The sequence below is a fragment of the Nothoprocta perdicaria genome, unplaced genomic scaffold (genome assembly GCF_003342845.1).
Source record: "Nothoprocta perdicaria isolate Ctin4 unplaced genomic scaffold, notPer1 scaffold_38, whole genome shotgun sequence".
NCBI lineage: Eukaryota > Metazoa > Chordata > Aves > Tinamiformes > Tinamidae > Nothoprocta > Nothoprocta perdicaria.
The window spans coordinates 820,202-844,619 of NW_020455621.1; the positions used below are offsets into that span (position 1 = coordinate 820,202).

Consider the following 24,418-nt stretch of genomic DNA (forward strand, 5'->3'; position numbering starts at 1 on the left):
AAACAGCCGTGCAGCATGTGCCTGTGCCCCATGTGATCCGCAAAGCAGGAAATTGGAAACGCCTGACGGAGCGGACAGCGGCGCGAGCGCCGGGCACCTCCAGCATCTCCGGGGAGCCGCGGAGGAGGCGCCGGCCTCACTGCGTGTAGGAGCACCCGGAGCGAGGCAGGAGGGAGCGGGGAGAGTGGCGCTTGCGGCCGCGCCGTGTCAACAGTGCGGAGCACGGCAGGGTGCACGGCCTTTGTGCCGGGAGCCGCCGCGGCTCTCCCAGCGCGCCTGCCGCAAGCCCTGAGCACAAGCGGCCCCTCCGGAGCATCTCCCGCCTGTGGATATAAAGAGGGGTGCTCGGGATGCGCTAGCTTCCCGGCCCGGCGCGCCCGCCCCGCAGCCCGCGCGGGGCGATGGAGATGAACATGAAGAAGTTCACCGTGCGCCGCTTCTTCTCCGTGTACCTCCGCAAGAAGTCGCGGTCCAAGAGCTCCAGCCTGAGTAGATTTGAGGTAAAATTTGCATTAACTTGGTTATAAGCTGCAAATACCGTTTTATGCTGTTAGCGGAGATACTGGAGGGGGCCTGCRCTCGCCGCGTGAGAAATAAGTGGTATTTCCCCAGGGGTGCCGGTGGTCGCACCTGATGTTCTTTGTTTCAGCGTAATTCAGTGCCTGTGCTTGGTAGTAGTGGATGTATTGCATAATATATTCAGCGTGTTGCTAAGGATCCTTCTGTCAGCCTGGCATGGGAGGAGGAGGAGGAGGAAACCTGCTTCAGGACCTCATGAAGTTGTAGGAAATTATTGYGGATTTGCCTAAATTAGCACCGTAATTTGTAATAGCCTTCTATTAGTCTTCCTCCCCTGCCCCCATATCATTCTTTCTCAATTCTGGATTTCCAATTACAGAGTTAATTTGCTAGTGCCTCATTTATATTGTATGTAAAAATAGAGAATTTCTTGTTTATTTGTCCCTAGGTTCTCATGCTTATACAGATTTTCACAATCATCTCCGATCCATGTATCCTTGTATTTTTTTTTTCCACGTGAAATGATTTAGCAGCATAAGGAAATGCAAAGCGTTTCAAGCCRGAGGTTTTAGCAGATAGGGATGTGTGAATGGGGCAGAACCAGGATTTCTGCCTCCCTTCCTTGAACCATTGTTCTGCRGCCCTATATTTGGAGCTGTGAACGGTCGGCAGGAAGTGAGATCAATTGAATAAATGTCAGTTATATTTACGTTGTTCACTTTATCATTGCAGATGATCTGCAACCTCTGCGTTAAAATAAAGGGATATGGGGCCCGATCCTCCTCTGGCCAACATTTGTTTTTATGCTGTGTACTTCAACTGACCTCCGAGGAGGTGCTCTGATTCGCACCGGTATTCCCTGGAGGAGGAGGAGTCTCATGCTGCCTGAATACATTTAAAAAATGTTATTCCCTTAGTGTCCTATTTAAAGTACCAGGTAATTGCTTGAACACCAAGTTCTTCATGTGTCATTGCTTAAACAGGACATGCAGAAAAGTGGAGGGCCTTTGCTGCTTTTTGGGTTTTTTTTTCTTTCTTTTTTAAAAGAAAAAAACTCTTTGAAATCAGTTTTCTGGAAAAAAATGCTCGTGTAACATACCTACTTATATTTCACCCATCAAATAGTCGTGTCACCCCTTTCACACATTTAAAACCAACTGGCAACTGAAGGCTGGCATCAGCTGTCAGGCTCCCTCCTCCAGCAGCCCTGCCCCACCGGGGCCAAGGTGGGGACGGGGACCCCCTTCTCCCCCAAACTGCAAAAGCCAAGCTGTAATAGATGTTCCTGGCAATGCTGTGAACTCGGCCAGCCCGTGCGCGTTCGGAGCCACATCTGGAGCGGCGGAGCGAACGGGAAGAAGTTCTGCCACAGGACGGAGCCTCTCCACAGGCTCCCTGCCAGGACTCGGCACTCGGAGCGCAGGGGAGTGCTGAGACGGCCGAGTCCCAGCAGGGCTCCTAACTGCTCATCCCACAGGGCTGTAGTGTGGGAGGCACAGATTCTGCCGCGCTCATCACTTCATTTACTGGATAGTGTGGTGTGAGTGACTAGTGCAGCGACTCAGCATTTATAGCAGGCCAGACTCCATCTGAACACGGAGTCATCTTCACACTCCTTCTCATCATCAATATCACATTAGATTTACTAATTTTGGTTGAATATCTGGAGGTTTTTTATCTGAGTTGCCTTGTAATGAGTTTATTTTCATTTTCAATATGTTTTTTAATAAGCAACTTGATAGGTATCCTGTAACGGATCCAAGTTCTGAGCACTTCATCCACGTCCCTTCCCTCTCCCTTGACTTGGCAATAATAACCCACTTTATGCAAAGTGACTCAGTATTATAATCCAACAGGGAACAGGGGTTGTTCCAACCAGGAAGACAAAAAAAAGATTCATAAAATCTGTTCTGCTATTTAAGTGTGAAAATAATCTGAGATGTTCCTGCTTAGAAGGAAAAACCAAACGTGAACACCGAGCCCCCGATTCCCACCCCTGAGCGCTTCTGTGTGTAACTTTGTAATTGCTGACTAGTAAATGCTGGTGAGTCAAGGGAAAGTGTGGGGAAGCCTTTGGTAGCTGGGCCTGTAGAAGTCACAGTGTTCTTCAGCGTAATAGGCAGATATTTTTCAAGAGGCAGTAAAAAGGCMCAAGTTATTACATCATGGAATGAGTAAAAGTAAATTAAAGGGAAAACGGAGAAAATAGATGTGTCATTGCTTCTGTTAGTGTGTGCTACCTCATGCTAACAGAAATGGTGTGTTGCTAGATACAACTCGAAATTTGGAAGGAGAGAGTTGTTTGTAGGTTGTGTGGGTATTTGTTATGGATTCTTGGGATGGAAGTGATGGTGGCTTCAAAACAGATCCTCTTGGATTCAAGCATTTGATATCTTTAAAATMCCACCATTAGAGCATTAGAGTAGGTTCAAAATCCTGTAATATTTGTTATGAATATCATATGATTGATTACTTTTTCTCCTGTGGTGTTCTGYGGTATTCTAACCCAGTTGCAGTGAGTTTCCTAACTTCCAGAGCAGGGATACAGATGCAGAAAATGACTTAGCAAATCACAGCTTGTAACCTGACCTTTACTTAATTGTTTCATATGCCAATGTCACTGCTGCATTTGAGACGAGATCATTGCCTTATGTAGATGGCTTCACACTACAGTCCTGCGAAGGGAGGCAGAGCACACTGTGGATACTAAGATATTATAAGAGTTTTATTTTATCTCACGTAAAATGGATGTCCTTTTTATTATTCTGGGAAGACTTGGGTGCAAATAGAACTTATTTGGCTACACTTTGAGTTTTCAGTTTATATTATTTTTCAACATGGCCTTCATTGCCCTTCATTTATAGAGTATCTAGTGATGTAATTTTATTAAATGTGTAGAGCCAAGTCCTGTCCTTTTGCGTGCACACACAGCTCTTCCTGAAGTCAGCTGAGAATCCAGGGAAGTCAATGGGAGCTGCACATGTGCAACCGAGAGCAGGGCTGGGTTTATGGCTCTTGCTGAGTGTTGATGAACACAAACATAAAACCATCAGGAGAAAATACGCAGATTGAGCATCTGCTAAAGACCATAAGCCTCAGAGGAATGTGTCTTACGGCAGAGAGGAATATCCCTTGATTTATAAATAAAAAGTTAAAYATGCCATTTCAATAAGCTAGAAAAGGCCTAAGCATGCAAAGAATGTGACTATACTTACACTAGCAATGCAGAAGACTCCTTGTCTGTATATATTTCTGGGCTGAGGTTCTCGACATTTGCACTCTTGATAAAGCTCTCATTCTATATTTTGTCTTGCTTTCAGTGAATCCAAATCCTGTTTCCTATCTGTGTGGGAATCCTAAAGCCTGCTTTTGCCAATTTCCTCAAGTTTAGTTTGGGGCCTAGTCCCCAGGTGCACTCAGCTGCAGGCGGCAAGACCTCCTGTGGGTGATTCAAGTGTGYGTCCTCCTTGGGTTCCCAACCTGGCAGAGAGGAAATCAGAACAAGCCCATGCAGTCTGGTAAGGAGCATTGCAGAAGGACTGGCACTGGTCATTATTAAACTTCGTTATAAGAGCYTCTGAGCTAACCTTTTACAGATCGGGCTGCTATGATGCCTCATTTGCACTTGTGTACTCTTGCAATACTGTTTTTTTTTATCAGTAGTGTCTCCTTTATTCTTCTGCCTTTTGTTTTTCTTTCTGTTTATTGATGATTACCTGTTAGAGGAGTATATTTCTGCTGTTGAAGGTTAGACAGAATGAGGCAAGTTAAGGGAGATGGGTCTGGTGGTCCAAAACTACTCTGCAAGGGGCGCATCTTGAACTAGCTTTAGCTTTATTTTCCCAATAATGATAATTTTTTCAAAGGTGTTCTTGTTCCAGCAGAAATTACCCACGCAGTGGTAAGTCTGACTTTGCCCGGGTGCTGGCAAATTATTTGTGAGGCAAGGCTGCCTCCTTGCAATCTTGAATGGCTTGGTGGGAGAGCAGTATGAGAATGGAGCCCATGGGACTGGTCACTGGACAAGCAGCCATGTAATCCAGCTTCCACACTCGTTTTTACAACTTTGCAAATGGTTCAGACCTCCGTGCCTTGCATTCTCCATGTAAAATGATGATGATTTATTCCAGTTCTTTGATAAAATTTTACAAGTTTACTTTGTTTTTTGGTAGTGGGAACACTTGTGTTCATAATAAATCATTCCCTGACTCCCAAAATAGCCCATGTCTTATGCCCCAGGCCTACTATTCTCTCCTTCCCACAAGCTTCAAACTAACTGCTACAGAGAGGAGCTACAGAAAAAAAAAAAGACCTTGAGCAGGTAAGCACAGGGCTCATTTGCTCACAGAAAAATAGCACAGGGCAAGATCTAAAACAGGTCATCTCAGCCCTCTCCCCTCCCCATCTCCTCCAGTTAGGCAGCATTAGCTATATACACATTTTACCAAAGATTTTGTCTGACCTCTTCTTAATGACCTCCAATGATGAATATCCCATCACTTCCCTATGGTGACACATTTTACAGCATCATCCTTAGAGTCTACAGGCTTTTCTTATGTCTGTTTCCAGTCTATCTTAGGGCAAGCAAAACCTATGTCATCTCATTCTTTCTGTCATAATAATAAAGAACAGATCGTTTCCGTTCCTTTGCAGCAACATTTTTTAAATATTTAAAAGCTTTCCAGATCCTCTTTCTCAGTCTTCGCTTGCAGAGTGGGAAAAAATGGTTGTCTTCCTTTCTGAAAGTTAAGGTCTTCCAAGGTTATCACTTGTGTCAATCAAAGCTGTGTTGGAGGGGGAACCTTTTCGTTTCTTGTGCATGCTAGTGGTCCCTCGTAAAAATCAGTCTTATTTCAAAGGGCTTTATCTTGTCAAAAAACAATCTAGGTTTTTATTTGGTGCTGCCTTTCCACCATATCAGTGTTTGCATGTTGCCTTGATGTAATGATGGTGGCCACCTGTACCAGAGCTGGCCAACCCCATCCCTGGGCTCTGATGTGGGACGAGTTCTGACATACGTCCCGTGCTTTTGGAGAGCCTCTGATCCTGTAACCACAGTACACGTGTCTGGGCACAGGGCAGGGGCCTTTCCTCACCCCATAACAGAAAATGTCTTCACTTGGTTGTGGGCCGGGTCTGCCTGATGAGGTGCTAAGTGTGCACACAGCTGCCTTASGTGCCTGACGGTGATGGAGTGGTGTGGGGAAGGCGCAGGAAGAGCAGCCAACGCCTCTCAGGTGGTGGTCCAGGTAGCACCTGGTTCCTCTTGCGCAGAGCATCTGTGCACAGATGTTCGGGTGGATGAGAGCTGAACACGATGAACTAGTGGGCAGCTGAGCCCACAGGTGGTAGCAGTAACTTGTGGGTAGGCTAGACGAAAATGTATGATTTTTACTCTAGGTTTGAACATGTAAGTTTATGGCTTGTCTGACCCTCTGGCTCAGGAAATCTCTTCTCAGAAGGCTGAACTCTCCTGTCCCTATTTTCATCATTGATAGAACTCAAATCATTCTTTTTTACACGTCTCTTAGGAGGGGATTTCTTTGGTGTGTGGTGTGTGCTTTTTTGGACTAGTGTTCTCACAAGTAAGTAAAAATATTTCTAAAACATTTCTAAAAATTAAAAAATTTACAACAGATTTATTTTTTACAGATTACTCCATTGTAAATATCTTYCATCTAAATACTTACTAGTCCATTCTCTCTGTTCACTTAACAWGACTTATATCCCTGGTTTTACATGGTTCTATAAGTCCTGCTGCTAAGGAAGACTCCGAGAACAGCAAGGAAGGCAGCAGTTAGCTCAGGACTCTCCCTCTTCCCGCCCTCTTGGTCTGCCTTTGTCTCTGTGTATGTATGTACATGCATATGTCTGCATGCATATATGTGTAYGTGTGTATGTGTGTTTGTATTGCCATCAGTCTTGCTTAGGAAATGGGAAAGAACGATTAGACATCTGGCTTGCTCTTCTTGAGAGTCCTTTTCTGGCTGAGGATATGTCAGGAAGCGAGCAATACAGCTRTGCAGGGTCTTTGCAGGTCAGTTATCTTCCATGCACCAAAACGTGCCTTCCCAGCAAACAATTTTGGATGCAGGTTTCTCAGGGAGAGCTTGAGCACGGAGGGGGTTGGWCACAGTGTGACTTTGGAAGACTTTGAAGGAGCAACCATCCTTTCTCTGCGAAATCCCTCTTGCTGTGCTGCAATGCGCAGCAGCTCCTCGTGGTGGCTGAGCGCGTGTAATCCCGCAGTGGAAGCTGCCTGCATCTTTGCCATTGCTTTACGGCCTTTACATATACAGTGCCATGTATACATTTCACATTTTGGACTGTTTCACTGCACGGAGCACTGCAGTTTGTTTAGCTTCAGGAAGCACCCACGGTGTGTTGGTTTAATGCAGGGACAGKCTGAGGTGTCTCCAGGGCCTGCGCCGCCCGGCCAGCCCGCTGCAGCGGTGGGCGGCCCACGGAGAGCAGACAGCGTTGCCCCCAGGGCATGTGTCCCCATGAGAAATAATTATAATCATTGGCTGCATGCCCGCTTCTTCTTGAGGCCTAAGCAGACAAGCAAAGCCACTTCCCAGCAGGAGAGAAGAAGGGCTGAAGGATCCACTTGGCAGCACGTCCCGCCGGCAAGGGGAAGCAGGACCCAGCGTGGAAAGCTAATGGCCATCTCCATAGGGGAGCAGGGCTCTAATCGCAAGCCCTTCACCGTGAAGCTGTGACAATCTGAAAGAAAAGAGTGTATGTGTTTATATGAGTAACTAAATGCTGCTTATTTGTCAGCTGCTCTGAAGATCTCGGCAACTCTATGTTTAAATGAAGGTGTTGTTTTTACTGCAGGACCGCGCTGGGGCCGGCGCGTAATTGGGTCCGGGCAGTAATTGGCTCTGTTCAATTACAACTGACTGGGAGTAAACGGAAGGCATTATAGGGGGAGAAATGAATGCATGGTTTTATCCGTAAAATCCGCCTTGTTGTTACACGGGAGAGGCTGCCCRGTCCCGCTTGTTGTCAGGAGCACCTGCCTTTCCACAAGTGTCCGGTACCGCCTTACGAGGTGCAGAGCAGCCGTGTGAGCTGAGCACGGAGCAACGGGACAGCTCTGTCTGAGCGCTGGGTAACTGCACCATCCATTCCTGTTATATGCTGCCAATAAAATGTTTCGGGGAGCTCGGAGTGACAGTGAGCAGGAAAAGAGGTAATATTTTTTTTCTTGGGTATTTTTCTTTTCCCTGAAGTGTCATGTAAACATGTGCAATATGTTTTGTGCATGTACGTATAGTCAGTGCCTGAAGTTTTATTTTGTGCATTTTCAAAATGTCGCAGAATTCAAAAAAGATAAAATTGGTATGAGTAGAACTGGTTGAAATTTTTAAGACTGTACAGAAATGTATTTTATAGAAACTTAGTTTATAAAATTATGGGATTTGATAGAGGCTTTTGATAAAATAATATGGAAAGCATATTAAAGAATGATACTTCTGCTGCCGAAGTGCGTTAAAGGTTGGTTTTGGAAACCACGAAGAAGTTGCTTTGTGATGAGTTTCATGCAGCTTCCCTATTGTTACTAATGGAACAACAAAATGTTCGAAGCTGTTCAAACCTAATGGTTTGAAAGGCTGGGGTGTTACAGGATGTKTTTTGGGACTGAGCTCTTTTGGGGGGTAAGACGCTGCAGAAGTGGTGGTCTCTTGGTGTGTGCGTGGCCTTTGTCAGAGCTGCTGCTTCCCGGCAGCCCCCGGATCCCTTGGATCGCGCTCCGGCAGCACGGCCACTGGCATGCGGCCTACAGCAATGGTAGGCAACTRGCAAACACCGCCAGAAATATGGACAAAACCTCCACGAAACAGCTTTTATGAGTAGCTTTTTGACAAGTAGAAAGTTCAAGTGGAAGTTTCTGTTGTTTTGCTACTGAATAACAAACAAAATCCTGTGGCCGTTCAACTTCTGTGTTGAAGGCAACTATGGGACGGGCGTTACGACACGGCAGATGTCTTCAGTTTGTGGATCAGATAGACAGTCTAGATCTGTGACTGGAAGATGTCTACGTCAACAAGAGGATGTTTTAAACGTGTACCACCTATCTAAGTTTCTCAAGCCCTGGTGTGGCTGCCAGTCTGCACATTTTCTGCTTTTTCCTGCTTGTTGATGTATTACAATTCTTGCTAAAACAARATTTGAAAGCGCAGCTTTGTATTAGATGATTTCCATGACACAGTTCAAGACCGTTTCACATCAGTGAATTTGAATTTTTGATTGCTAAGTGTGTGCAGATGTTAAATAGGGTTAGTTCAAAAGTTTCTTAATAACATTTCATTATGTGGAAAAGACTTGAAGCTTTTCCTGGCAAATAAAATCACTTTTTTTTTTCTTCTTCTTTCACAATGAACTCATCAACCGTTCATTAAATCAATATATCAAGATCCCTAAACCAAGAGGTTGCACGTAATTGCAATGGAAAGTTCACATTTTACAGCTGATTTCAAACGCTTTGTGCAGCTTCAGCTTGAAAGCCTGCCTGCTCCTCAGAGGAAGGTGATGCCTCTGTCCTTACTTTCCAGATTCTTGTGCCCTGGGAAGTTTCTGTCCCCCTTTGTATGCAGTAAGCAGTCAGACACACACAGAAGGAGGAAAAGCAAGTGTGGCAGTTAATCTTAGTCAGCCCTTATGTTTGCATTTGATCAAATCTTCTTCAGTTTCTCCTTCCAATGGTGTCTAGACTCACTTAAGAAGCAATTTTTCATGAGTCCCCACAAGAGAGGAAAAACAAAATAAAGCTGTTTTGGTTAAAGGCAGGGAAACCTTCAGTCCCTTTCAGAATCTGGTGTGTTGCAGAGCTGCCTGTTTTCATGAGGCACTAACACTGCTTCACCATCCTTTTTGGACCTCCTTGGTTCGTGGAGAAGCTCTAGCAATTCTAAAGCAGGAAAACATGTGAAGCTACTAATGCAAAAGTGTGGTCAAACTAAACTTGGAGTATCTGTGTGTGGCAGGGCGGGTGGTGACTTTGCCTTCTCCTTCAAAAGCCAGGGAGGTGCATTAGCCCTAGCTTCTGAATGTAATGAGGAGGAGGAGCACTTCTCAGGCATTAGCTCATGTCTGAAAATGAGCRGCTGTACGAGCCCCATATTGACTGCAGACTGATAGGAGCAAAGGAGCACCGCAGTGTGGCTGGGGCTGGAGAGGAAGCACAGGTTCCCAGGCGCTGTAACTGGGATGGTTTTTTTCTCCCGTGGTTTCATTTCTTTTTACATTTGCAGAATCTTTACAGGAAGCATCCTTCAGATTGAACCTGAAGTGTTTTTGGGTTTTTTTTCTCCATATGTTTGTGGAAGCTGTGGAAAAATTAATGCCACATCAGTGAAATACTATATCCGGAGACGATGCTGGGAAGAACAGCGAGCAGCAGAGCTTACCACTGCTCTGGCACAGGAGATGTAGAYAGAGTTTGTTCATGTGCTTCCCACTGTTCAAACAGGACGAGCATGGCAGCATGTGCTTCTCTTTTCCCTTCCTATGGCCATTGCTGCTGTAGCATCTCTTCTTGTCCAGCAGAGAATTCTAGTCTGTATGGACCTTTGTCTGAATGCTCGTGTGCTTAAACAACTGTATTTTTTTGGCATCTCCTACTTGATAGTACGGAATGGATTTCTAAAAATATTCTCAACACCAGATATTTTGTACTAGCAATGAAATTTCTTTTCCCCAGATGGGAAGTCCCATATGGGACCTCAGATGGCACAGTTTTGAGGAATGTCAGTTCCAAAACATAAGCTACCCGTAGTGTTTATCAGCTTCAAGGTATTCATTTTATCCTGCTTAGCTCCTTGAATATATTCTTCTCCAAATTTAATTTATATGCCAGTTTATATTCTTCTCTTAAAAGGTACAGGTTACATGCAATCCTACTGTTTTTGTGGGAAAAGGCAATCACATGAGTGATGCTGGCCACCTCCTTTCCCCGGATGATTTCTAAAAGCCATTTCTCCTTTTCTAGTAGGCTCCTGAAAGAAGTCGTAACATTCATGTGAGTACTGTTTTTATTTAAAGAAATGTCACAACAGGCAGACATGTGTGATGTTCTGAAAGGAGAAGTTCTTGGACATCTTCCTTTTCATGGAAGCTTTTGCATAGAGTTGTCAGGAACATGTAAGTTTTGAATTTAATATTTCCATCCTTTTTCATAACGCATGCCAAATGAGTGGATTAAAAATGTAATCTCTTCTAAAGCAGACAATCTGGGTCATTTTAAAAATAGAGCTTTTTTGAAGAGTCTCATTTATGAAAAATGGGCGRTTCCTTGCTTGCCCACTTGACCACTCATTCTTTCATTGATCTATTTGCTGAGTTTTTTCTCAGCCCCTCCTTCTCCTGCCCTTCCATTCCTTCCTGTGCCTTGTGACACTCCATGCCCCACACGACGGCTGTTACAGCCCATCCTGGAGGAACTGTGGGCTTGCAGAACACCTAACATACGGCTCACGTCACAGCCAACAGAAAGTTTGCCCTTTTCCCTAAGCTTTTTTTCCTTTTGCTCGTGTGACATTTGTGGAACTGAGACAGAAATAAGAATAGAGCTCGCTCCTTGGAGAACCGCCGTAGTCTGCAAGCACTCATTTATCCTCCTAGTGATCAGAGAGCTGTCACTGGCTGGGATTTTGTCTCATCCCTTCAGGGAGGCACATCAACTCCCCATTTTCCAGTTACTGAAGAGAAGAAATTAAGTTGTTCTCCCCTCCTGGGATATGGTTCTTACTCTCGTCTCGAAGCTTTTCTTTTCCCTCATAAATAAAGGCTGAGGATTTGAAATGTGCTGTGGATGGTGTGCAGAATCCCATGGCTGCAGAGCTGAAATGCCCAATTGCGTGTGTGTGGAGCCCCTGCCCTTCGGTCCGGGCTCCTGGTGCCTCTTGAAACTCTTTCCCTTCTCAAGACCTTGTCCTTGTAAGGTAACGGTTCTGCCTTTTCCTGCTCCCCCTCCTCCATCATTCATCTGATTCAGCTCTTTTAATTCATTCTGTAGACTCAGACAATGGGAATCACATGTTTTTGCTTTTCTTGCATGTCTCTGTTTTGGTACTTTCCACGCTCAATTTACTGAGGTAATTCAAGAGTCATCAGTAAAAACAAAGCCCTGTTTTAGGAAGCACTGATTCAGAGGAGRCAGTTTGAAGGCTGCCCCAGAGCCTGTTCCAAAGCAATCCCAGATACCACACTTACTGCCTGTGTCAGAAATGTGTCTGCCTGTGTCTCATATGCCTAGACCTTACCCATTTCCCTCCAAACTGGAAAGTGGGCTCTGCATTCCCACTTTGCAGAGGACTGGGGGCTGCTTCCCTTTCAGCAGCAGCAAAGGCTCCTAGGAAGCCCCCTTGAACCGCAGGCTCCCAAGTGTGGTGTTGAGCATTTCATCCCCATGACACAACTAAGTTTCAATCTGAGCATGAGATGGGGATCTTGGAAACTAATGCTATAATATATAATGCTATTACTGCTTTGTGTTGTGTGCACACTTCGCCTCCTGTTTCCCCCATGTCTATGTTCACCCTCAGTTTTGTTTTGAAGGTCCAACCCTCAGCGTGAAAATTAGCTGCCAGGTTCGGTCTATTGTCATTTCAAATGCATCAAGCCAAACAAAGCCCACTGGCTTTGTGGTTGCGTTCTGCTCAGTCATCATCTTTCTCAGTCTGCTGAAAACAGTAACCGTGCGTAGCTGTTTTCAGGATTTTCTGGCAATTTCAAGCTAGCCTGCGTTAATGAGGTATCTGTAATAGAAAGCTATTCCTTTCGAAGYCCCTCACCTTGGTAGTTCAGGGCTCCTTCTCTGAAATTGTTGGTGTAGTGAAGCTGAAATCTTTTACAGCGCAAACCAATGCAATTCAAAGCAAGAGGCAAAGCGAACCCMGTGCTCTCTTTTAAGGAGTTCTAGTCAGATCTGAATCCAAAGAAAACTTACRTTGCTTTTGTTAGGGTGCGTAAGACATGACCAGATTGGCCTTTGGTGGCTGTGGTTGCCGCTACAGCGGTGCTCCTTGCTCCCTGCCAAAATACTAGTCGTGATAAAAGGCACAGTGAGTCTGCCCTAGGCGAGGAGCCTTTGGCTTCCGTGTGTCTGCTGGTTGTGGCCTCAAGGTGCCAAAGAAATGCATTAAATAAATGTCACCTTCTGGCTTTGGACTCTGTTTAAGCATATCCTAAATTCCTACCAGTTTAGGGGGTAGCACAAAACTGGAATCCTCAAAACATGGCATTTAAAGGAGACCCATCCCCAGGCCAAGCCTGTGAACCTGGCAGCCGAACTTTGGTTGAACAGGGTATTAAGTTGTATGGTGGAATACATTTGGAACTGAAATCAGAATATTTAATACATATGACTTGTAAAATTGAGAACGTTAAGTCAGGATTCTTTCCTTTTTCTCCGTGTAATTCTAACTACTTCCTAAATGGGTTTTAGAAAATAAGTGCTTTGTTCTTTCCTCTCAAGTTGAAAAATCCTCAAGGCAAAAGTCAATGAAATGGTAGGATTATAGGGGGTAGCAAGAGTGCTGTATTTGTGGAATGCTTTTATTTATCTATTTGCATTAAATACAATCCAAATACGTGAATTTTGAGCTGCTTWATTTCCGGGCTCTATTGTTACCCAGAGCAAGACCAGCTTCACTGCAAACAAACTGAAAKGTCAGATGATTTTTTATATTATTTTGTATTTACTTCTGTGAAACAGCGAAGTGTCTGTGTGCTGTGTGTCTGTAGCACAGTTATCTGAAGGTGATATTGTCAGTGTATGAAGGCAGGAAATTAAAGAAAAACTGAATAGTTGATTTGGATTCATTTCTAGTCTTGTTTTCTAAAGAAATGAGGCTTCATATAATTTCCCTGTAGTCCTTTCCCTCTTATTACCTAGTTGCTTTGAAACCAGTGTCAAAGTCGACAGGCCTAGGCAGAAGAACAGTGTTTCGCAAGGACACTGTGTCCATGTGGCAGGATCCCCAAGAATAGGAGGCTGGACAGGCAGACCTTAGTAGCAGCAACAAATGAAGAGGTGGGATCAACTAGAGCAGAAGTGTGAAGAAGTGAAAGAAGCCAAGCAGAGGGGAGACGGTAAAAAAAGGGGGAGAACTTTGTAAAAAAGCTGCCATCTATCATTGCACTGTTCATGTAACTATCTGCTTCTGCAGTTTAACACCAGGAAACAAGCTAGGATTTTTTGTGTCTGTGGATTTGCTGAGGGAACAAGTAGATCAGTCTATTGATCAGTATAAGCACGAGGGCCTTGAAATACTGTAGTCTCCTACAATGACAGTATTTATTGTAATTCTGCCACCTTTCCTAAGTGTTCTGGCCATAATGTGAAATAAGGTAGTTAACGCAGTTGTAGCAATTCCTACCTTAATCTAATGGTTGAGATGCCAGAACCAGGAGCAGCGTTTGCTCAAGGTATTGGCTTTGCTGCTGTGAGTAATTAATTTATCTGGATATGAGTGGCWATTTACACTGGGTAATTAGAGGGACAGCATAGATAACAGATTTTCTGGTAGATCCAGGATACATAAGTTGCATAGCAAGATATCTACATGCTCACATTGCAGGGCAAGTAAATTTCTTAGTTAGCCACTGCTATATATCCTGGAATTAAACTGACCTGTTCTCTCTATTTCCATAGCCCCCATCCTTACACTTGGCCKCTGAATTACAAATGCAACATATAGGAAAAACAGGGAGTTATGTGGGCATATGTAACAGATGCAAGCAGTACGCTGTACTCCTCTTTTTGTCAGTTGTTCTGATGCCCACAATAAAGGGAACAAAAACCCATTGTTTGTGGCATTTTTACTCCTTGTAAATGCGATATATTAGGAATACGTTGTAATTACAATCATATTTTGTCTCTGTGTATGTAATGCTTATATTAATTATATATGTAACCCTGTGAATACATCTAATATGGCAATTATTTGCCATGCTACTAAGAGGATTAGAGTTTGATCTTCCAGTACCACAGGCAGCCTCTCGTTGACTCAGAGTAGAGGCTGTTTAATTCTGCTAGACACTAAACAGATTAGCAGCTCAGTCTTCTGCTGTTGACATTCCTTTTATTTGAAAATTACTGCAGAGTTCACATTTTTTAATACTTGGAAGTCCCTCAAAACTGGTGCTATATCATTTATTTTTGCAATTGTTTCTCCCTTTCAGCATCTGCACTCTTTTCAAAGTGATTTTCAGGGGACGAATAAACAATTTCTGAACTTATTCCTTCCTTTTTGTTCTCGTGATGGGGCCATTCTTATAGGTAATGACCACCTTCTGTCCCCCCCAGGTACAGGTAGGTCCCTTCTGCTCTTCCAGGGGCTCTTCCTGTCCCTAAGAAGTGCTGCTCATGAAGGCATCTTTTCCAGTTGCCTCAGATGTATCTTCTGTTCCGCTGGACCTTGTGTGACTAAAGCCCAGCTGAAACCCATCCTGTGCACTAAGCCACTTCCCTCCCCGTGTTTAAATATTTTATAAACAGTCATTCTTGTCATGAGCTGCAGCAAACAAACCCAAAAGAAAATGTCATGCTATGAATGTGCTTTCCTTAAAATTCATRTAATCCTTGTGCTGTCATCATTCCACCCTGTAGCTTTTCCCTTTCTCCTCCTTTCTGGTGTTGTAATAGACTGAAAATCCCTTCTGGTCAGGGAGTCTTTGCTACTTATTGGGGGTAGAAACTAGTTCATATGCAAGTCCTAYGTATTGAGAGATGTTGTCACACGGATATTCTCCTGATCCACACTATGCTCCATCTACTAGCAGCACACACGTTTTCACTCACCACAATTAAAGGTGAAGTCAGTAGTTGCCTGCCTTAATGTAGTTTTGCATCTACCTACAGAATTTTGCTCTTATAGTTGGTGATATCAGAAGCACCAGTGACCTGAACCCAGAGTTCTGCCCTTGGCTGCATGGGTTGCCAGTGTGTTTACTAGCATAATGTTAAAGATTACCAGTTATTGGCAGGGTATGATGAGACTACAGACAAAAGCAGTTGCATGATTATAATGGTAGAACTCCAGAAGAGAATTCCATAATTCGGATTCAAATCATAGATTTCCACACTGCCCCCTGAATGATCCATTCCTGGATGGTAAGTGGTTCTCATTCCATCTCCCCACTGTTGGTTAGTGTTTTGTTTCACAGCCAATCCTTATCAGTGTTAWTGAAGAAACCGTTAAGATGAGAAATACTCTGTATTTATTTACTGTGAAAGTGTCACTCAGACCAGCCAGACTCTCCCCACAACATGGACACCAGATTGCTCCTTTTTATTGCCCCGTTGCGTTAGGCCCATGTGTTTTTATCAGTCTTATTGCAGTTGTGCTGCAGAACCAGTTCCTTCATTGGTTTCACCTGTCTGCTTCGTGAAAATCAKCCTTATATTTACTATTTCTTTGCTGAAATGCTGGAATTTAGGTGGCTGCAGACTGCTCGATACTGAACTCTCCAGAAGTTTCTAAGTGTGCTTTCCTAGGGCACCCTTCATGCATTCMCATTCAAGGGCTTCTAGTAGTTTAAGCAGAGACACACCAATATTTTAAGGTACCCAAAACTWTTTTTTTTTAATTTTATTTTTGAAAAAATAATACAGTGAGAGTGTGTGTGTGTGTGTGTGCGTGTGTAAAAAAAACCTACACGTGTTTCTTTGCTTTTGTTTCTTCCCYTACCTAGGTGTTCTTTGGCTTTGATCAGACTCTGAGAAGTTTTATGGACTTTTATTTAGATCTCTGTTTCTGATTAATCCTAGGAAAAAGTTTTATACCCTTCCCAGTCCTGTATGGCTTCTCATCCCAATTACTCTTCTGAAAGGATTTCTGTGCTAACCACGTTGTTTCTCTTCCTGACTAGTCTCATTCAACAATACCCCTTGCTGGGGGGGAGGTATATAAACAGGAAAACAACTAAATATAGATCACAGAAAGAAAAGGAATAGACTGCAACAATGTGCATAAAGAGAAGTGCTTAGGCAGATGGTGCAAGGTCTAGAGGAAATCTGGGGAGTCATGAGAATGAGCAAGAGAGATGGGGAAAAAGAAAAAAAAAGGGGGGAGGGGGGGAAAGGTTTACTCGCGGTATAACAAGTCCAGGGCAGAAAGGAAGTGGACAGAACATCCTTCTTATTCCCTTGAGCAGCCTCTAATAAAGTGGGCTAGCATGACCAGAGAATGGAGGCCAAAATAGCCACGAAACCGTGTTTGCTTTTTGCGTATTTGCCCTCTTGATAGCGACTTGCTCAGCAGAGCAGTCCTGGAARACCGCAGCCACCTGCCTCTGCCCACCTCATGGGCCGGGAGGGAGGGGAGTTAGTCTCCGTATTACAAGGAACATAAAAATAATCGATGAAATGGCAAACTGAGGAATTTAGTGAGATGCTTTTTCCAACCCACTTCCACCTTGGCTTTTTGCTCTTTTAATTCCATTCTCTCTTTTGGGCCAGTCCTTTGGTTAATACGGAAAGAGAAAGAGGGGCCTCCTGCCTCTCCTCATTGCCATCCTTAGCCACGTGCTGCTGGCTGTGGAGCACATAGTTATTGCATGTTTACACACATGCACCGGGCCCCAGCTGTATCCCACATCCCACTTACCAGGAATCCCAGTGGGGCTGCATYGTTAGCACCACAGATGGGGAAAGTGAAGCACGGAGGCGCCCCGTGGTTCCCCTGGCCCCATCTGCCTCGCAGCAGCGGGAGCGGGAGGCAGCGGGTGGCCCCGCTCCAGCCGCATGCGGGTTCCTGCCCCTGTAAAATCACATGGAAATCACACCAGAAAGAGGCCAATGTGCCCGGTGAGAATTGGGGCAGTGAGGGGCAGATCCGTGGTCAATTCCGCTGCCTCTGGCATAGGGKACTAACCTCCAAGAGAGACGGAGCAAATGCTGGGGAAGCAGTAGCGCCTTTGGTGGCTCTTGTGGAACCGCCAACCTGGACACATGGAGCTGCAGGCCCCTCTGGAAGGACATCCCAGGATTTGTGTTAGTTGCGGTTGGATTCAAAACCTCATGGTTCTTCATCCCGTGCTTAATCAGCTCCGTGTACAACCGTGTGCTGTCTTTCTCTCCATCATCCTTTAAAAAAAAAGTCTTCTGAACACTCTTCATTGTTGATGAGCTCCTTTTGAGCTCATGAATTATGATGATTACATAGGGCTTTTTATATTGCCAAGCGTTTTAGACTGCTTTGCTTTCTCCTCTACGTTTTAAGTGTGCAATTATTCATATTTTTGTTTAGAAAAGCATTTGGAAAAAAATACAGTGACAGAAAATAGCTAGCTGTCTCATGTCCTGTTAATGTTTAGAAACATGGCTCATCCTGTCTTTTATCCTTAAATAAGGTATATGTTCATTTGAGAGAATGTTTTTCTTATGAGGAAACATAACAAAAAATGAATTCATAATAGAAAAGCTGTAACCGGCACAGTTGTCAGGGATTTGGGTAAACAGAAGGGATAATGATGTTTATATGTATAATTTTCTAATTTCACTAATTTTTTAAAAATATTGGTTTACAGTTTTTACTTTTTTTTTCTTTTCAAACTGACTCTATCTGTGTGAGTGTTGGACCACTGGAGAGCTGTTGGAGTCTCTTACTCTCAAGGACTTGTCATGTCTAATGAGACTGCATCTTCCTGTGAAGTCACTTACGTATGCAGGATTGTAGCAGGGGCAGGGTCCTGTGAACTGTTTTGCCCATGCACCTCAAGCTTCAGGTTTTCAGGAAGTGGTCACAAAAAGCTTACTAATTTAGATGTTTTTGACTTCTCAGTTGTGGAATATTTTGAAATCATTAAAATCTATAGTTAAATACCTGGYATCATTCAGGAGCCTACATAAGTTGGTAAAATAGAGTTCTCTGGTSGCAGATTAGCAACTAACAATTACTCACCGGGAGTCCATCTGAGACTTAAAATTCCYAGAGTTTCTGTGATTTGATGTATGTCCAAAACTGATGTCTCCAGAGGTTATTGGCTTATTTCAGGTCAAATTTTGAGGAAATTCTAGGAGCAAAGCACACAATTTGGCACACGATTCCCTTTAAGCCTACACATAGTTCGTTGGAGTCACTAGTGCAATGTACAGCATACGTGCTTAAGTTAAATTAACAGGATGCAACTATTAAATCATTATAAACTACATTTCTTGCCATAAACAGTGAAAGCCAGTCTGCAGTTCTGGATATGGGTCAGTGAAGYGCTGCACACATTCATTTGCAATTCTGCTGGAGGCCTGGAACACTTGTAAAAATTATTGTTACTATAGCTTGAACTATAAAGTACGCACTTTTGCTTGTAATTGCCCAGGATTTAAAAGCAAATTTAGAGATTTGCGTAGACTGATAGTTTGTAATGATTTTTTTTTTTAATTGGACAGCACAGAATTATTGCACAACACACAACATTGATGAAGAACTGGTAATTGCATTTATTTTACAGTAGAAAATTATGGGGAGCGAAGGCAATTTGCATTATTTGTTTTGTGAAGATAATGCTGCTCTGAGTCTCCACTTGGTGTTCTCCTCCTCGGGAAAATCTCTGGGCACGCATGCAAGGTTCAGGGCTGATTTCAGACAGGCAGAGCAGATACTTCCCTGTTTGAAAAGATCGGAGTGATCGGACCACAGATATAAGGGGCTGCGAATCCTGCCCCTCCTGCCCCTGTTAACAGCCCGCACTCGCGGGCCTGTTTCTCTGGCCTGCTCCTGGCTGCTCCTTTCGGAGCGTTGGGCCTGGCAGCCCAGGGCCCAGCTCCGGGAGAGGCCGGGACGTGAGGAGGGATGAGGGAACGTGGCAGGGGAGCCGGCACCAAGCCGGAGCTTGGTGTTATCCCACCCATGCTGGGGTCATCAAGCACCCGGTGTTGTCACAGGAGCTCACAAGTGGGTGAAGGTGGGAGGGCACCTGGGATGGGATGGCCTGGCCCAGGCGCCACTCCAGGCGGGATGGCAGCAGCCGCTCGCTCAGGGCTCTGTCCAGGCAGGTTTTGAGCATCTCCAAGGATGGAGAGCGAGTGAAGAGGCAGCAATTGTGGCGTTTCTGCAGCGATACAGCGCGCTGGATGTCTGGAGGGGATGGAAAAAAAAAAAAAAAAGAAAAGAAAAACCCCACATTTTTTACCACTTCAGCAGCTGTTCCTGCCAGCTGGTTTTGTACTTTGCAAATCCTCCAGCTCCCGCTTCCCCCCTCCCTTGCAGTTACTGTGGGTGAATCACTGCTGGTAACTCCTGCTCCAGCCCAACRGTTTGACCTGAGAAGGGCTAATATCCCCCGGCGTTTCCAATGCTGCGGTGGAAATCCCGGGAGCGAATGTGCAAAGCGGCCCTCTCTCCAGCACAGCTAGGCCGGCAAAGCCGGGCAATGTTATGTGGAGACGTGGACAAGGTGGAAAGATGGAAACAAAACCCAGCAGAGAGCTGAGCACCTGCACGCACCAGGCAGCGTTTCCTTTTGGTGCTCTCAAACAGCAAAACTGGGTCAGCAAAAGCTTRCTCTTTTAGACCGAGCCTAAAACGCTAGTGAGAAGCTCAGCAGAGTTGTGTGTCCCGTTTTCCATCCRTGTTGCCCGTGTTAGACTTTGCTGTTTTGTTGCATGTCTTGCAGAGCATCACTGGCAATCCGCCAGTTGCGATTTTGTTTAAGTCCCTTCCTAAAGGAACTACCTCCCCTTTTCAAACATCTGCTGCATGGTCACGGGCTACAGCTGTGATCCAGAAAATATTACTAACATGATGTTACTAAGTTGTTATCCTTATGTTTTTTTCCAGATCATATTTTTATCCTTCTGCAATACAAAAATGGTGATTTTTAAAATCTCATCTGCTCTTTACTTTTTACATGGTTCGTGTATTTTGCATTTTCCTAAGCTTGGACAATGAATCTAAACAAAAAGCTGTATTTTTTTTCTTTTCAATCAGATGCCACAGTGTTAATTTTGTTAGAACTAATAGACCCAGAGACTTAAGTGTTCATTTGTCAGGGTTATTAGCTGCTGAGAATACRTCAGCTTTGCCAAAAATGCTGTGTTATTATCTGTAAAATGTATCAACTAAAGAGAAAAAAATATTTAACTCATCAATAATTATTGCATTTGCTAAAATTATTGTCATAAATCTGAACATAGCCTTTGTTTCTTGCAGAGCCAGTTCTGTTGACTTTAAAATATATTATAATATTGTTAATTTGATGRTGGGTTTAAGCAAGGCATGAAACATAAAATTTAGATCTTGAATTTAAAATAAAAGCGTGTATTTTCAGGGCTTAAACCTACACTACTTTCTGAGGCCAGGCTCCATTTAGCACAGAATGTTGAATTAATACTTAAGAGTACAATGAGAGCTAACAGATTAAGATTTAATTATTATAAGCTTATCTGAGACCCTGAGTGTTTGGACTGGTGTGATGTCATCTCAGATGAAATTTTAATTCAAAAGGACCTTATTTCTTGCTGCTGTTCCTTTGTCTAATGCTACAAACTGTAGAATAGCAGTGGTCACACATGCACGCCCCCAGTCCTGCCCGTGTGCTGGGCAAGCATCTCCAGGGGGAGGGATGCAAGCCACTGAGCATCGGGTGGCAAGTTGGGTTTTGGTACCGTGTAGCTTTTCCAGTCACATGTCAGAAGAATGAGTTATTTTCTAAGAGCAGGATGTGCACTGAAGAGCAGTTTTCTGTTGAAATTAAGCAACTGATTTAGGGCTGGTTTCTGAGCTTGCTCATATAAGCACCCTGTTTTCCCAACTCAGTCTGGAAGATTAAGAACCTTTCCTCAGTATTTATAGCAAACTGCGCTTCTCCCCTTAAGTCTTGCAGGGTCACTGGATCTGTGGCGTCRCAGGAACCACGCGCTAATGCGGAAAAGCGGAGCACTAATCCATAGCACACACGTGTGAGCAAGCCGGTATCCAGCTGTTGAGCTATCCTGGACGCTGGTTTGATCACCAGTTGATGTAGAAGCCTGATGAACGGCATCCCCTTCCTGACACGTCTGTCGCTTCGTCCTTGACAGGATACCATAAAAATAACCTTCAGCCAACGGAGATGTAAACAATGAAACTAATTATATAACTTTTTGGCAGCCGGGGTCCCCAAACCATTTATTGATACCAACCTGCTGCATCCAGAGGCAGAACTAGTTTCGGTAGATTTAGCTGAGTACAAATCTCTCGAGGTTAGAGTGCAATTTCTTCCTTATTTTCTGAGATGGTTGAGTTAGAGTAGAAAGGGACTTTCCCCTTGCTGAGCAATGGAGTTTGTTTTAAGCTTCCATGGTGATCACAGCAAAAATGAAGGGCAGTAACCCTTCCCCACCCTACAGAAGATCATGGACACTTCTTGTGTTTGGAACAGATGTGGTTCTTTCTGGTTCACCCGACTAGTTAAAAGGCTATTTGTGGACGATTTGTAATAGTTTGAAGTGGAGTGAGCGTAAGGGACAGCTGAGGTAGTGGTGGTTCAGCTRCGGAAGTGGCGGGAGGSGGCGGCGAGCGCCCGTGCCCTGAGGGCAGGCCAGGGGATCCCCCGCTAACGCGCCCRGCCCCCGGGTCTCTCACAGGGATTYAGGCCSGCTCCGCTCCTGGCGTTCTTGTTCTCACACCRAGCATCGCTGAGGACCCTCTGCCGTAGTGCCCAGGAGTTGCGTTTCCCTTTTTTCCCATTTTGTTTGGCTAAGAGATGGAAATAGGGTAAAAAAAAAGTGGTAGGACAGATGCTTGCATAGGTGGCTGTCCAGGAGCTGCCACCTTCGCTTACCCTGCGAGTTACAGCCGGGAGCTCTGGCCTTTTCCCAGCACTGCTGCTCCCTGGGAATGCTGTGACAGGCCGTCATTAAGGAGGGTGTAAGAGTAACRATTTGCTTTGGGGAGCACGTGGGAGAAGATGGCAGCTGAAGTTCAGTTCCCCTGGGCCTCCTGGAGGGGCTCGCGGAGCCCAGGGCGGGTAGCGAAGGGGCCAGGGACCAAAGGCAACTTGCGCTGAGTGGCCTTCAGGAAAGACAAAAGAGGTGTTAGCCCCTATCGAAAATACYGAGGGGTTAGCCCCTAGCCACATACATCATTTGATATAAACGGGGTTGAAASGTATCATCGGAGCTGTGTATCATTGGTGGGTGCTCTGGAGCTACAGAATATGTTTTACACTGGAAAGCAGCGTGTGACCGTGGAGTGCTGTTTGCATGCTTGTTGTTAATGGTACAGCCTATTGCATACGAGGAAAAGAATGTGAATGTTGCCCCGCTGCATTTGTCATACAAATCACAAGCAGCAGACAAGTCCGGGCAAAGACTGCTAAAGTGCTTGTGAATAATACAGCACTGTGTGTTGTAGTTGTGACTCGCTCTGCGCAAAAATGTAGACTATTGCAGCAAAGTCAATGAGCTTCCTCTTAGATAATGTTTGCTGACTCTTGGAAGGAAAAAGGATAGCCGGTCTCCACATCCTGTAGCTTTATGTCTCCCTGCCAGCACCTGCTCTCCTTCTCTCCAGGCTCTTCTGTTCACCCTGGACAGTCTGCTCTGCCGTGTGTCCTTCCTCACAACCTTCTGCACGTTCCTCTTGGCATTCACCRCTCTTGATGTTTCTCCCTCCTTGTTCAGGACAAAACTTCGCTTCTCTTACATGCAGAGACACAGTGTTAACCYAAAGAGGCTGCCTGTGTGAGATACTTACCAAACATACCTATGCYGAGCTAATATAGGGAGGGGGAAATACATGCAAAGAGCTGTTGCTTTTCAGTACAAGTGGATTCAAGTCCTCCTCATTTTCACTCCCAGATTCATTTATGTCACAGGGCTGGCGGGACAGAGTGCACCTTTCCCTATCCYGGTGCCCCTGAGTCTCTCCCTGCCTGTTGCTGTGCACAGATTGACCCCTGCCACAGAACTGAGGTCCTGTGGGTGACAGGAAACTTTGGCACCTCCTCCATGATCCTCCTTGATCCGTGAGTCCCAGGTTCCAGCAGGCACACGGGGACCTGAGACCTCCTCAGACAGAGCTGAAGAGGAAAAAAAAAAAAACGAATAAGATTTATTTTTGGAAGGTAGTTGAAAAAGGGGGAGTTTGACACCTTGATCCTGGATACTAGTGTTTTCTCCCTCCTCTTTCCCTTTTTACCTGAAGGATTTCTTGCAGTGTGTGTCACAAGTGCATCTAAGCATTTGGCTGGTAAATTAAGCCTTCATGATGAAGTCTGCCTGGAGCTTTCCACTCTTCTCCTGTGTTTAGCTGGAGGAGTTTTTCCTGGGAGGAGGTACAAATTGCAATGGAAAATCTGCCTGAGAGAGTCTTATCGTGTGTTTTAAGGATGGTCCCACTCCTCATCCCCTTTGGCAAATTATTTTACAACTCGGGCTCTAGGAGTGCTTCCCTTGAGGTTCGAGTGTGCTTTGCTGTGCCCTCTGTGCTGACACGCAGCAAGAGAGGTCACCTCGCCGATCACAAGGCTGGCRTGCAAGTAACGGGCTGCTTCATGTCTTCATCCTTAGGAAAGTAATCAATTCTTAGCTCGAGTGGCAAAAATCACCGTGGAAATAGGCCTTCTTACTGATAGTTTCCTTTGACAGATAAAATGATGCTCTACTTACCTTAAAGATGTGCACGTTTTATAGATCAGACTCCGAGTTAACTAATTTTAAAAAGTGTTTAGGAAAATCTGAGTTGTCAAATGATCAGATTGTGCGTCTCTGTTTTCTTCCCCTTGTTACTAGAAATATATTTTTCTGTAGTAATAATTGCCACGAATCATTAAGCGCAGAGATTTGCTTAGTAGATGTGCAATTTTAGTCTTTCCATCAGAAATAAGGACTGGCCTCTTTTCAGTGGTGAACAGTCATAGGTCTAGAGGAAACAGCCACAAGCTGAGGCACCAAAAGTTCCACAGG

General features: G+C 44.7%; 1 protein-coding gene across 1 annotated transcript in view; it reads left to right on the plus strand.

Annotated features, from left to right (window-relative positions):
* The first annotated feature begins 326 nt into the window (after positions 1–326).
* Positions 327–24,418, plus strand: part of RPS6KA2 (ribosomal protein S6 kinase A2) — a 153,916-nt gene continuing 129,824 nt past the window's right edge. The window contains exon 1 of the mRNA XM_026044739.1: positions 327–500. Coding sequence (XP_025900524.1) covers positions 402–500 — 99 coding nt within the window. The 5' untranslated portion in view covers positions 327–401. The remainder of the gene's footprint in view (positions 501–24,418) is intronic.